Here is a 12,706-nt window from a genome sequence, read left to right as displayed (position 1 = left end):
AGAGGGTCAGAAGCCAGGCGCACTGCTTGCCCAGCTACCATCAATAGAAAAAACCCCAACCCGCGTGGAATGCATTGAAGACACACAAGGGCAGCTGGTATACTTGGAAAAGGACATCGCCAACACGTTCCGTGACTTCTATCAGAACCTGTACAGCTCCAGGGGGTAACCCAGATCCTAATTCTCTACAGGAGTATCTCGACGACACCGAGCTGTACTGGGTGGAGGCTGTCTTGGGAGAACCATTGAACGCACCAATAACTGCGGAAGAAATTCTGGACGCTATAAAATCCCTTCCGAGCTCCAAAGCACCGGGACCAGACAGACTCACCCGAGAGTTTTACAAGGGCCATGCGGCTCTCCTGGCCCCCCTCTTGCTCCGCGTCTATGAGTAATCTATTGAACGTGGAAGCCTTCCCCTCAACTACGTGAGGCCAATATAATGGTGATGCACAAAGCCGGCAAACCCGCAGATGACTGTGCGTCGTACAGGCCAATCTCTCTGATCAACCTGGACAATAAAATCCTTGCAAAAATTCTTGCATCATGGTTCCTCCCTCTTACACTGGCTCTTGTAATTGGAGATCAAGCCGGATTCATCCCGGGTCGCAGCACTACCTATGGCATCAGACGGCTGTTTGGCATTATCGAGGTCCTACACCCAACACAGCAGGCAATAGCAGTGCTTCTCGACACCGAGAAGGCGTTTGACTCAGTGGAATGGCCATTCATGCTAGCAACGCTGAGACAGATGGGTTTTGGCAACTTCTTCATTAAGTTAGTGCCTCTGTTGTATAACGACCCACGATCGTATGTCACTCTGGGAAACACTAGGTCCTCGAGCATATCATTAGAGCGTGGAACGAGACAGGGATGTCCACTTTCTGCCCTGATCTTTGCCCTTATTACGGAACCATTGGCTTCGGGACTACGAGAATTCCAAATACATAGGGGTCTCAAGCTAGGTCCCCACAAACTGATAGTCTCCCTTTACGCTGACGACGTCATACTGTTTGTCGGCGACCCTCAAGAGAACCTCAACCCTGTAATGCGCGAAGTGATAAGGTTTGGGCAAATGTCTGGTCTAAAAATTAACCACTCCAAATCTGTAATATTTCCCTTGACCCCCCAATACGACGGAATTTGTAGACGATCACGGTTTTAAATGGGAGAACTCGAAGGTGCGCTACCTGAGTATTTATATGTCACGTAATCACCACGAGATATATAAAGATAACTATGTCCCCACGTTGAACTCCATCCAGGACCAAATACATAGGTGGACCACGCTTCCGCTACTGCTTTGGGGCAGGACCTCCTTGACGAAGATGGTCATCCTTCCTAAGCGTCTGTATTTGTTCACAAATATTCTGCTACTCCTCCCTAAATCCTTTTTCCAGAAAGTCAAGTCTGCAGTCCTGGAACTACTATGGCCAGGTAAACCTGCGCACGTTGCATATAGCACTTTAGTGCTTCCAACGTCAAAAGGTGGTCTAGCACTCCCAGATGTAGAAAAATACTTTTGGGTGGCCCAGGAGCATTTCCTGAGCTACTGGTACATGTCCCATTTCGTTCGCCCACATGCACAGGTGGAACGAACCCTAGCCTCACCTGACTTGCTCAGTGCCGTTATTATAAGTCAAATCACAGTCCCGCACAACACGCTAAACACGGTCCTGTCCATATACACAATCTGGAAAAAGATGGCTGTTAAATATGGCGTGACCATACGATGTTCCCCTCTATTGCCAATCAGATTTATCCCGGGCATCCCACTCACGAATGAAAAAGTATTCTTAGCATGGGCTGATAAGGTCAATATCCACTCCTTCTGAGACCTCTTCCCGGAAGGCACCTTCGTAACTCCACAAATGGCCAAAGACCTCCCTAGACACCTTCCTTTACTTTAGACTACGCCACACCCTACACAAAATGTTCCCCTCCTTTCCTAAACAACCCCCTGCATGGGATCTGTTACACAACACCATCCAGGCGCAGGGGGAGGGTAGGTTGGTCTTGCTGCTTTACAAATCCCTAGTGGCAGACACCGGGTTACCTTATACTAAAACACAGCGAAGGTGGGAATCTGCCATTCAGGAGTCAATAAATGCAGAAGACTGGTCCTATATCCTTCGCCAAACCCAAAAAGTTGCAGTAAATACCCGCTATAAACTAATACACTTCAACTTTCTGCATCAAACATACTATACCCCTGTTAAGAAGCACCAGCATCACCCCAAAGCTTCGGCCCAATGAGGACGTTGTTCGGCGGCACACCCAGACTTTTTTCACCTAGCTTGGGTCTGTCTGGGAATTCAGCGTTTCTGGGTCTCAGTTTTACAAATAACTGCTGATATCATAGGTGAACAAGTGACTCCGCTACCATTGGCGGCCCTCCTAGGCCTCACTAAACACCTGCAACCCACGTCCCGTGAACTAGCGGCCCTTCTGCTGGTGTTGGCCCATAGACGAATCGCCATGGCATGGAGCCTTGGCCCACTACCAAAAATTGAAGACTGGAGGAAAGACATTACATACTGCCAAGATGTAGAGAGTGAATTTATAAGAACCTTACCATTACATGCTCGCCCCCTGACATCTGGGGGCCGTATATTGCATATCTACTAAATAGAACTGAATCATCTGATTCTGAAAACACCTGAACTTGAAATAGGGCTTTGAGACTGAGAGCGACTACATACTGCTGACCTCAATCTAGTCGGCATTGAGCAAAGAATGTATTGAGATTTGTTGTTGTGGACACGAGAGGGGGGGGGAGCGGCTCTGTGGGCGAACTTGTGAGTGGGTAACGTCTCCTTCTTCTCTTCCCTTTCTTCTTCTTCTCCTTTCCCTCCTTTTGTTGTTTAGACGGTGCACCATGTTGGTGCAATTGTATGCCATTGGTATGAAAATCTCAAAAATAAAGTTTAAAAAAAATAATAATAATTAAGACGTGAACAATCAAACAGACTCGAGGGTCACTTCTAACTGTCGACCCTGTCCTAAGGAATATGGGGACGATGTTCTTTATGGCCAGGGTCTGTTGGGTGTGGGGGCAGGTTTATAGAGACGGGTGGCTTTTGCACTGGCCTCTGCTCAGGGCTGTATCTGGGTCAATGAAGTGAGATGGAAGACAGAAGATACAGTGTAAAGTTTGTTGCATTCTCGCAGCTAGTCTCTCATGAGAACCGAACTGCAGAGACGGCAAAAGGGAGGAGGTAGGGGGGAGTAGCTTGCTTGCTGTGCGCGCCTGGCTGGGAGAGCTGCAGGCCTGCATTGGAACTTCACAACTATCTTGCCATTACAAAAGGGAGTCGGTAGCTTACAAAATGGAGTCTCGTTCAACTCTGGTCTTTCACTGTCTCAAGGGGATCACAGTTCCTATCCCTGCACGAGTGCTCCGGGGCCGGGGCCCTGAACCCAGAGCAGCCACACCTGGGCCTACCCAGGAAGTGTAGGAAGGGGGGGGGTACAAAAGCCCCCCTCCTTCCACTCAACTCTCAGAGTTACAGTTATCAACCAACTCTTTCACAAGTAAGTCACTTTTAAACACTTACTCTCTTTTCTAGGCAAAAGGCCCACTCCTTTAAATGTCTTTGCCTTATTCTTGCAGCATGAGTGTTCTCAGTGGCAGAAGGGATGTCACTAGGGTCTAGTGTCCAACATGCAGTCTCAGGATAGGTTCTTAAGTAGCAAAAGTCAGAGTTCCTAAGGAAGACTGTTCAAACAGGTGAGTATTTTACTTTAGAGTTTGTTGAGGGTCCAAGGGCTTCACAGAAGACACCCTAGGAGGATTCCAGCAGTGGGCCTGGGTGAACTGGACGAGAGGCCTCCCAATCACAGTAAACACCCCACAGCTACACAGGAATCACAAGAGACTTAAGGTAAGTAAATACCCAAGCCAGCACAGTACCTTAGCACAGAAGAAGATTTTGCAGCAGGAGTATTTCAAGATCTGCAGCTCCTTGGATTTGGAGCCTTTTCAGGAGCACAGAAGAAGACAGAATATCGCCTGTCGGATTCTCGTTGTTTGAAAGGTCCAGCGCTCTGGTGAGGGGATTTTTCAGACTGGAGTCGTGCTTCTGGAGATCCAGCAGGATGCCCTCATGGTTTTCTGCGCGATTCGGAATTCGGAAGACCGTGCCCCGGTCCCAGGGTATTGGGGCATTGCAGCCCTGCAAGGTTGCAGCATGGCGTGGCATGGCCGAACTGCAGGTCTTCTTGAGTCTAGTGGGTCTCACCAGGCTCTGGGTGGGTGTCGTCATTTCCGAAGTCCCCAGGTCGATTGGAAGGAAGGGCTACAGCAGGCTCCGGTTACACAGCAGGCTCTACTGTCGCTGGAAATCGTTTCAGCTGCGAACTCTTCATCTTTCTCTTTGTTTTTGGTTCCAGTGACCTCTTCAGCTTTGAGGTTCAGACATTTATGCAGGGACCCAGCCAATCAAATAGCTTTGCAACATTCAAACTTGGGGTGTTGGCAATCCTTTCAGGACAGCCAGCCTTCCAGTTTGAACTGGAATCTCACACTCAGGCTGGAAGACAAAGGGCTGCAGAGTTTAGGACTCCTCCCTCGCTTCCTGCCTCTGCAGACACTATGAAGCCTGGGTGTGGAGTCCACAGGACTCCTGCTGAAGATAAAAATCACACAAAGGAATGCCCTGCCCTGGATGTCAGGGGAAGGAACAAGAAAGATCAGGGAACACTAAAATGGCAAAAAAACAAGACAGGGGCCTTTTTGGTAAAATGAGCACCCATGGTGCCTTTAACGGGGCTGTGCACACAACAAGCGGGAAAGGTGCACCGAACTAATAAAAAGGTTCAATGCCACCAGCCATTAAAGGTAATTTTATCCTTGTAACATACATGTTACATTTAAAATGAGAAAGGGAATACTCAGTATCTCCCCAGCACTCCACATAAGGTGGGGTGTGCTGGTCTCACTTAATACAATGTAAATGGGATCCAAAGAACCTTTCTACCCTTGTGAGAACTCTAGTTCTCACAAGGTTAGCCAGATAAAGTTAAAAGGGGAGTCCCTAGGGCTACCCAGCAACAATAGGCACTTATTAGCAAAAAGTTGTCAAAGAGGATAGCTTTTAAAAGACACTATGGAGGGTCTTAAAAATGACCCCCATTAAATGAGTAAAAGATTATGTGAGGAAAAGGTTCCCACTCACAGAGGTATAAGGAAAAATATTCCACCGCAAATCTAAAAGTTCTGGGGTTGGCACAGGCCACAAAGATGTATCATTGCTATGAAAATCTTACCCAACAATGATAAGTCGTCCTTGTTTCCAAAACGTCCTATCCTGGCCCTCACACTACAAACAAAACAAAAGGTGCAAGGAAATGTCTTGTAGCAAAAGTGTTCCAAATCAAAATTATCAGAATAACTCCAACGAAAATGTTCTCCAAGAAAAAGACCCTTGGATCCAGAGGGTGGTTCCTTTCCCCTGGATTCTTTAAACAGTATGGCAAAAAGTGCATCTTTAAATCGCAGTTCCTTTGGACCTTCTCCAAGTCCACAAAGTTCTGGTTTAAGCAATAAAGTTCTGGCACAGTCTTTCTGTTGACTACTTATAGCCTTATAGATTGCATGGTATAGTCCCCTGTCAGGAATCTCTATACAACTTCAGCTGCCATGTATACCCACCTACCAGGACTTCTTAAGTGTTTCTCAGTTATTTGATTGTATCATAATCACAAATACAGTCAATACTTAGTATATCTATCTTTGTTAGCAATTGTTCAAACTGCTCCCCCACACTGGCATCTTATGCATCTGTATTGGATTGGGGTTTGCTTTTGCACTTTCCCTTGCCTGCATTCAAACATTCTTCTTATTGGGCATGAACTTTGTATTTCATCTTTGCAACATTCAAACAGCCTTTGGGCATTTTCTACATCAGCAAACAACTTGTCTTGTGGCGCTTGTCGGAATGCCTCAGGGTCCCCAGCTACTGCACGCTCACCTGTCTTTTCCAACATTTACGATCGTGATCACGGCTCTGCTGGACTACTCCTTCACCCGCTTCCCACTGTGGTGAATGCAGATGCTCCTCCAGCATCCTGCAATGTCACACCGGCTTTCCCTCTCGTGTCGCTGTGAGCCCCTTTGCTGTCCCGCGTCTTCTATTCTGTTCCGGTGGCTTTCTCAGTTCCATCAAGCCTTTGTGTGCTTCTCGCTTGCGGTCCCAAACCGGGAGTGTAGCGTCCTCTCCTGCAGTGCCCTCTACATTAGTCTGGTAGCCATTTTTAAATAGCCTGCGTACTGGATGTTTGGAGCAACCACTAGTCTGCGTGTTGTAGTTCAGGCTCCTGTCATTCTGCATACATCTCTTCATCCTCCTCGTCTCAGTACCCAAGTGATTATGGGATTCATAGTCCATAGTAATCATTGGACATTGATCTCCTCAGGGATTCCACATAGTGGCATATTGGAAACAAAAGGTGGTATGTGTAAATTAACTCTTAAATCGTATTTCTCTGAGCTTTTATATAAGGGTGTTAAGTATGGATTGTGGGTATTTGGGTGAAAGGTGGAGTTATGACCAAAGTAGTTTAGAGAAAAGGTTTCTTGACTTTCTCTATGGGGGGATCCGTTAACTGACAACAGACCATTAAGGTTTTGGGTGTCTGATGGTCTACTTCATGGGAAAGGGGGGGAATACTGAGTCTTCAGTGAAGTCACCATATCTCCCCGGTAGTTGTATCCTCCCACGTGATCCTCCCTCATATAACCGCCACTGTGGTCAGGATCAGGTTGCGGCTCCCGTCCTATATCCACATGGGAGGAGGTCACCGCCGGGGAAACAGTGATGACTCCACTGGATTCATCACAGCACGCAACGGGTCCCAACTGCCAAATTATGAATGAATGGAACATGAGCTACTAACTGTTCAGTTTCTCAAATAAATCACTTAAAGTAACATTTGTGTTAATCTGGTCATTTGAGCCCCGTTACAGACATTGCATGTATTAGTCGTACTTCAAAAGGAAATATGTTGACGAAGATGCCTTTCAACCTTACCTCTAGAGGCAGATAGATGTCCAAAGGTGGCCCTTTCTTGGTGTCAATGGTTGGTGCATTGTCTGGGTCGGGATGTCGTGGCATTAGTTGATTCGAATCTATTCCTTCATTGACTAAGAGCTGGATGATATCCAGACTCTGATATTGACGTCTCCGTCTGCATGGGGAACCAAAGAATGAATATTAAAACTCATTGTGTACAGGTTTAAATTCTGTAAAATTGTGTAAATGATAAATACAATCTGGCACTATATTGGAACTTTACTGTCATTACACTATTTTCTCCATTGAAATAATACAGCACACAATCTATTTTACCCACGTGTGGCAACAGCCCCATTTTACTCCATAACCAATAACAGTATATGTTGCCTATAATGTGCATTGAAGAACATTTCACAATTCACTGTATGAAGCAACATCGTTTTGAGGCTATCAACCTGTCCCCAGGGACAGACTCTGTTTGTTACAGAGTTTAGCAGGATCCCCACTGCACAAAGTGTGTTTTTGGCATCACTATTTGCAGAAGGACACGCTACAGCCCCAAGTACGGTAGAATTGTAGAGGGGTGGAAAACTGACTATGATCTGTGAAGAATAAAGGCCATTTCAGCGTAAATGTTACTCCACATTGCAAAGCACCAAGCCTTTCTTAGCATATGCTATTCACATAGCCCAAGCAGAAACCTAAGCTTTCATTAATGTCTCGCTATGGTGCATGTGACCATTCTATGACTGGGAACATATTTGCTGCCTAGTCTTTTTGACTCGTGTCTTGGCAAATGTAGGGGAGGATTGGTCCAAAAGACCCCCCTTGCCTACATCCCCTCCCCAGGTGAGGGCAATGGCTCATCGGGCGTCCCCTCCTTACCACCAGGGCCCAGGTGGTGGATGGCTCACCTGCTGAAGACATTGCCCAAACGTATTGAATTTAGCTAGGCCTCAGAAACCATTTTGTCTAATAAAGATGGTGTGAGCTCTGCACACTGTAGCACGGCCCCCACCTCTGGAGAGTTTCAATTATCCCTGTGGCCGCAGCTCCCTGGCAGATCCGCTGTGAGCCCGTTCCCACGAACAAGACGGACATGAGCTAGTGTAAGATACCAACACTGTAACATTTCACCTTCCGCAGTGTATCACTGCTCCCAGCTTGACCCGGCCAGCGAAGCCTGGGTGAAAAAGAGATCTGTAAAATGGCCCTCGGACAGAAGCAAACGTTCCCAAATACTAATGCCAAAACTACTTGCAATACGCGCATTTTCTCCACAGACCCCTTTTTGATTAGAAAATTTGTAAAACGTACAGATATGGCAGAATACATGTTCACATGGCATAAGCAGTGAAGCACCCCCACCACTGCAGTTGCATGTAAATAATAAAAGCATCCCGGGGGGCTATTTGTTATGGGCATCATTGAAAAGCTTACACCCCACGGTCCCACGCCTTAACCGAACTAATGCTGCTAGAGTGCAAGGAAAGACTAGAGTGCAAGGAAAGACAAATGCAACCATACTGAGGGCTCATGAGAAGGACACGCGAGAATGCACCCTCCATGTGTACAAGTCCAAGCCCCTTATGTGCCACTACTGTCATGTACGGTGGCAAGTCATTTCCTGTGTGATCCACCAACCTCACTACTACCTCACTTACTGCAAATGTATATGCATATAACACAATGTTGTAGTTGTTAAAACATAGTGTACAAGTAATGTGCTCGAACTGGCTATATTCAAGAGGAATTAGCAATGTTAAGATGTGAGCTTTGAAATGACTCAATTAGTATTGTGTGTTATTTGAATGTTTATGATGCTTTCACCTCAAATCGGCAGCACACGAGGAAGATGCCTTTGTGAGTATATGCAAGGAAGGGTCTTGGAGGATGATACAGGACTTACGCCCCCTAAATGATGTAATACAGAAAGAGTTCCCTTTGGTCCCGAACCCTGCATCAATATTATGCAGCATCCCAAAAACGGCATCACATTTCACGGTGGTCGATTTGAAAAACACATTTTTCTCCATCCCCCTGGCTGAAGAGAGCAGATACCTGACAGCATTTACACTAGGGGGGAAGAGATATGAACATTGCAGATTACCACAGGGATACTGTGAGAGCCCGAGCATATTCAACCGCATACTCCATGAAGACTTAGGAAACTTATCAGTAGAGAGCACAATTATTCAGTACGTAGACGATTTACTCGTCTGTGCACAGGACGAAGAAGCATGCAGAAAGGATTCAATAACACTCCTGACCCTGTTGGCCAATAAGGGGTAAAAAGTAGACAAGGAAAAGCTACAATACTGTCTGACAGAATTTCTATACTTGGGACAGCTTATATCAAAAGATGGAAAAAGAATAATCCCCGACAGGGTAGAAGCAATAAGATCAGTAGGAGAACCAACAACAGTGAAGGAAATGCAGAAATTCCTGGGAATGTGCAACTATTGCCGAGCATGGATATTAGATTATGCAGCATACACCAGACCCTTACTGCAAGCACTGAAGGAGGCCCAACAGGAGAACAAGAAAATAGAATGGTCAGAAGAAATGAGTGCCTCCTTCAAATCATTAAAACAGTTGATTTCAAGCGCTCCAGTGCTCGCAAATCCTGATTATGGACGCAAGTTTTACCTGTTCTCACACTGCAAGGGGACACTCATGACAGCTGTACTGACACAGAAGACGTCACTAGGACAAACCTTTGGCTTACTATAGTGGCACTTTGGATGCTGTGATGCAAGAACATTTCGCGTGCGAGCAATCACTCGCTGCAGCCGCGTTCGCAATTGAGAAAAGTGCCACAATAGTGATGGGATGTCCTGTGACGTTGTTTGTGGAGCATTCATTATTTGCAATACTGGAAAGGTCAAAAAGCACACTGACAACACAGCGGGCAACCGCCTATGAAATAATATTGTCCAGCGCCAACATCCATGTGGTGCGGTGCAGGACAGTGAATCCAGCAACGTTCATTACGGAAGCGTGCACACTAGAGGACATGCAGCAACACGATTGTGCAACATACACAGGAGAAAGAGGGGAGGACACAGTGGTATGCGAGAATGCTCTGAGCGAGGGGTAAGTGTACTTTGTTGACGGGTCAGCATCAATTGACGTGGACACGGGAGAGAAACATGTGGGTATGGCAGTGGTGAGATTAGAAGACGGTGAGTATGAGACACTAGTGCAGTATCGCCTTCCATCACATTACTCAGCACAAGCAGCAGAACTGATTGCCCTAATAGAAGCACTACATGCAGCTAAAGGGTGCGCGGTAACAATTTACACAGATTCAGCTTATATGACGACAACAGTACATGGAGGTCTGGCCAGATGGGGGCGGAGGGGGTTTCGACGAGCAGATGGGACTCCCGTGCAACATGCAGACTTACTGAAAGAGTTAATTGAAGCCCTACGAGACCCCACAGTGGTAGCAATAGTGAAATGCCAAGCCCACACGTCAAACACAGACGTTGTGTCTTTAGGAAACGCGGCAGCGGACGCGGCGGCCAAAGAAGCCTCTTACTTTCAAAAATATGAAGCAGGTGAGTACATGTTACAGCACAAGACAAATGAGGAGCTTCCAGAAGGGTACAATGCAATGCCGATATCACAAATACTAGAGTTACAGGAAGGAGCAAGTGCAGATGAAAAGGTGATGTGGGTGAAACGAGGATGCAGCCAATCAGCAACAGACTTACTGTGGCGACAAAATAACTCAGGAAAAGTGGTAAGGCCAGTAAAGTTATTGGAAATAGCGTTCCAACAACTACACTTCCCAGCACACAACACGAAACAACACATTGCAGCAGAGATACAGGAGGAGTGGTTTGTGCCCTGCCTTCAGGAGCACTTATCTCGATTGACACTGGAGTGCACAACATGTCAGATATACAATTCAGGAATGACATTGCATACGCTCAGGGGAACAATTCCAAAACCGATTGGGCCATGCAGAGAGTTACATATCGATTACGCGGACATGGGAGAAAGGTGTAATGGTGCACGTTACATGATTGTGGTTGTATGCCCATTTTCAAGGTGGGTAGAAGCAGGCCCATGTGCACGACCTGATGCTAAAAGCGCTGTTCGAAGTTCCTAGTGAGGGAAGTCTTTCCGCGCTGGGGAATTTGTGACGTGATTCGCTCAGACAACGGCACTCACTTTGTAAATGAGCTCTTCAAGGAAGTAAAAACACTGTTGGGAATAAAGCATAAATTGTGTTCGATTTATCATCCTCAAAGTAATGGCGCAGTGGAGAAGATGAACGGCCTGTTAAAAGGAAGGTTATCGAAACTATGCTTTTCATTAAAAAAAAGAACTGGATTTACTGTCTACCCCTTGCGCTGTTTGAGCTGAGAAATCAGCCAAGCAAGGACCACCATTTGTCCCCGCACGAAATAGTGACTGGGAGACGAATGCACACAGCACACTCGCCACTGCGTGAACACTCAGATGCACACAAAAGCGCTGCGATCTTAGGAGACGAGTTCACAGACTATTTGAAAAAATTGACAAGGGCAGCGCGCGCAATATCAAAGCAGCTCTCACCACCTTTCACGAGAGAGGAGGGAAACACAACACGGTCTAGTACGGAACTTGAAACGCAGCTACAGCTGATGCCCGGTGAATTCATTTATGTCAGGAGTTTTGTGCGCCGGTGGAACGCACCACGGTTCCATGGCCCATACGAAGTAGTGTTTTCCACGCCTACAGCTGTAAAAGTAAAGGGCCTGAAGTATTGGATACATCTGAAAGATGTACGAAAGGCATATAATAATGTGCAGGAAGAGGTGGATGAGGAGGCACAGACAACAGCAAACAATGCAAATGAGGAGAATGTCTGATTATGAACTTGTGTGTGTGTGGCAGAAATGCACCTGAATGAGAAAGTGGCTGACATGAATGCTTGCATTTTAAAGATATTACCAAAAAAAAAAAAAAAATTTCTCTAGTGAACTTATATGTAATTAATGATGTGATAAAATTATGAAGTGTCTACTCCCTTCTCTGTGTATCCCCATCCCACCAACCCTACCCACTTCCATTCCCTTTCAATATGTACTGGCACTGGTAGTGCCAACAAAATGTTTACATTCATGCACTTAATGCACTTTTATATTTCAAACAGGAGCTACCATGGCATCTAACGGGCAGCCTGCAACGGATAGATTTATTAGATATAGAGAGTTGTTAACTGAGAGATGCAGATATTCGTATGAGTGTGGATTATTTGTGTGCATTACATTGTTTTTTACAATGATGTTTGGCCTAGTTACATATTGGTTCATAGCATTCATCTCTATCGAGATGAACGAGGGGGGAGGGATTAACAGCACTAATGTGACCAATGCAACAGCGCATGCAAATACTAAAGAAGGTGATTTTTTGGTATGGGATGGAACTAAACTTGTATGGGGATATTATACCACACTATCCAATGCTGTCACCTCAAAAAATGAAGGGCTACAGGGTGAAATGCAAAATAACAGTGTCTCCGCCGAAATTATCTAATTACAATGCCCGCAGTTTAAATGACCGAAACCCCTCCGCCATATCCTGGTTGTATAACACCCCCACCAGCCAGCCTGCCCCCGTAGCCAAGAACACATTGTCAGATAACAGAAAGGAAGAAAATGAAAGAATGACAGCAACACATGAAATATTATATG

The 12,706-nt window shown here is 46.0% G+C and overlaps 1 protein-coding gene across 1 annotated transcript in view; it reads right to left on the bottom strand.

Moving 5' to 3' along the window:
• Positions 1-12,706, bottom strand: part of DNAH1 (dynein axonemal heavy chain 1) — a 3,604,831-nt gene that overhangs the window by 3,265,907 nt on the left and 326,218 nt on the right. The window contains exon 5 of the mRNA XM_069644003.1: positions 7,032-7,188. Coding sequence (XP_069500104.1) covers positions 7,032-7,188 — 157 coding nt within the window. The remainder of the gene's footprint in view (positions 1-7,031; positions 7,189-12,706) is intronic.

Source organism: Ambystoma mexicanum, chromosome 2p, assembly GCF_040938575.1.
Source record: "Ambystoma mexicanum isolate Mex_15411 chromosome 2p, UKY_AmexF1_1, whole genome shotgun sequence".
Taxonomy (NCBI): domain Eukaryota; kingdom Metazoa; phylum Chordata; class Amphibia; order Caudata; family Ambystomatidae; genus Ambystoma; species Ambystoma mexicanum.
This window is presented reverse-complemented; position numbering and strand designations above follow the sequence as displayed.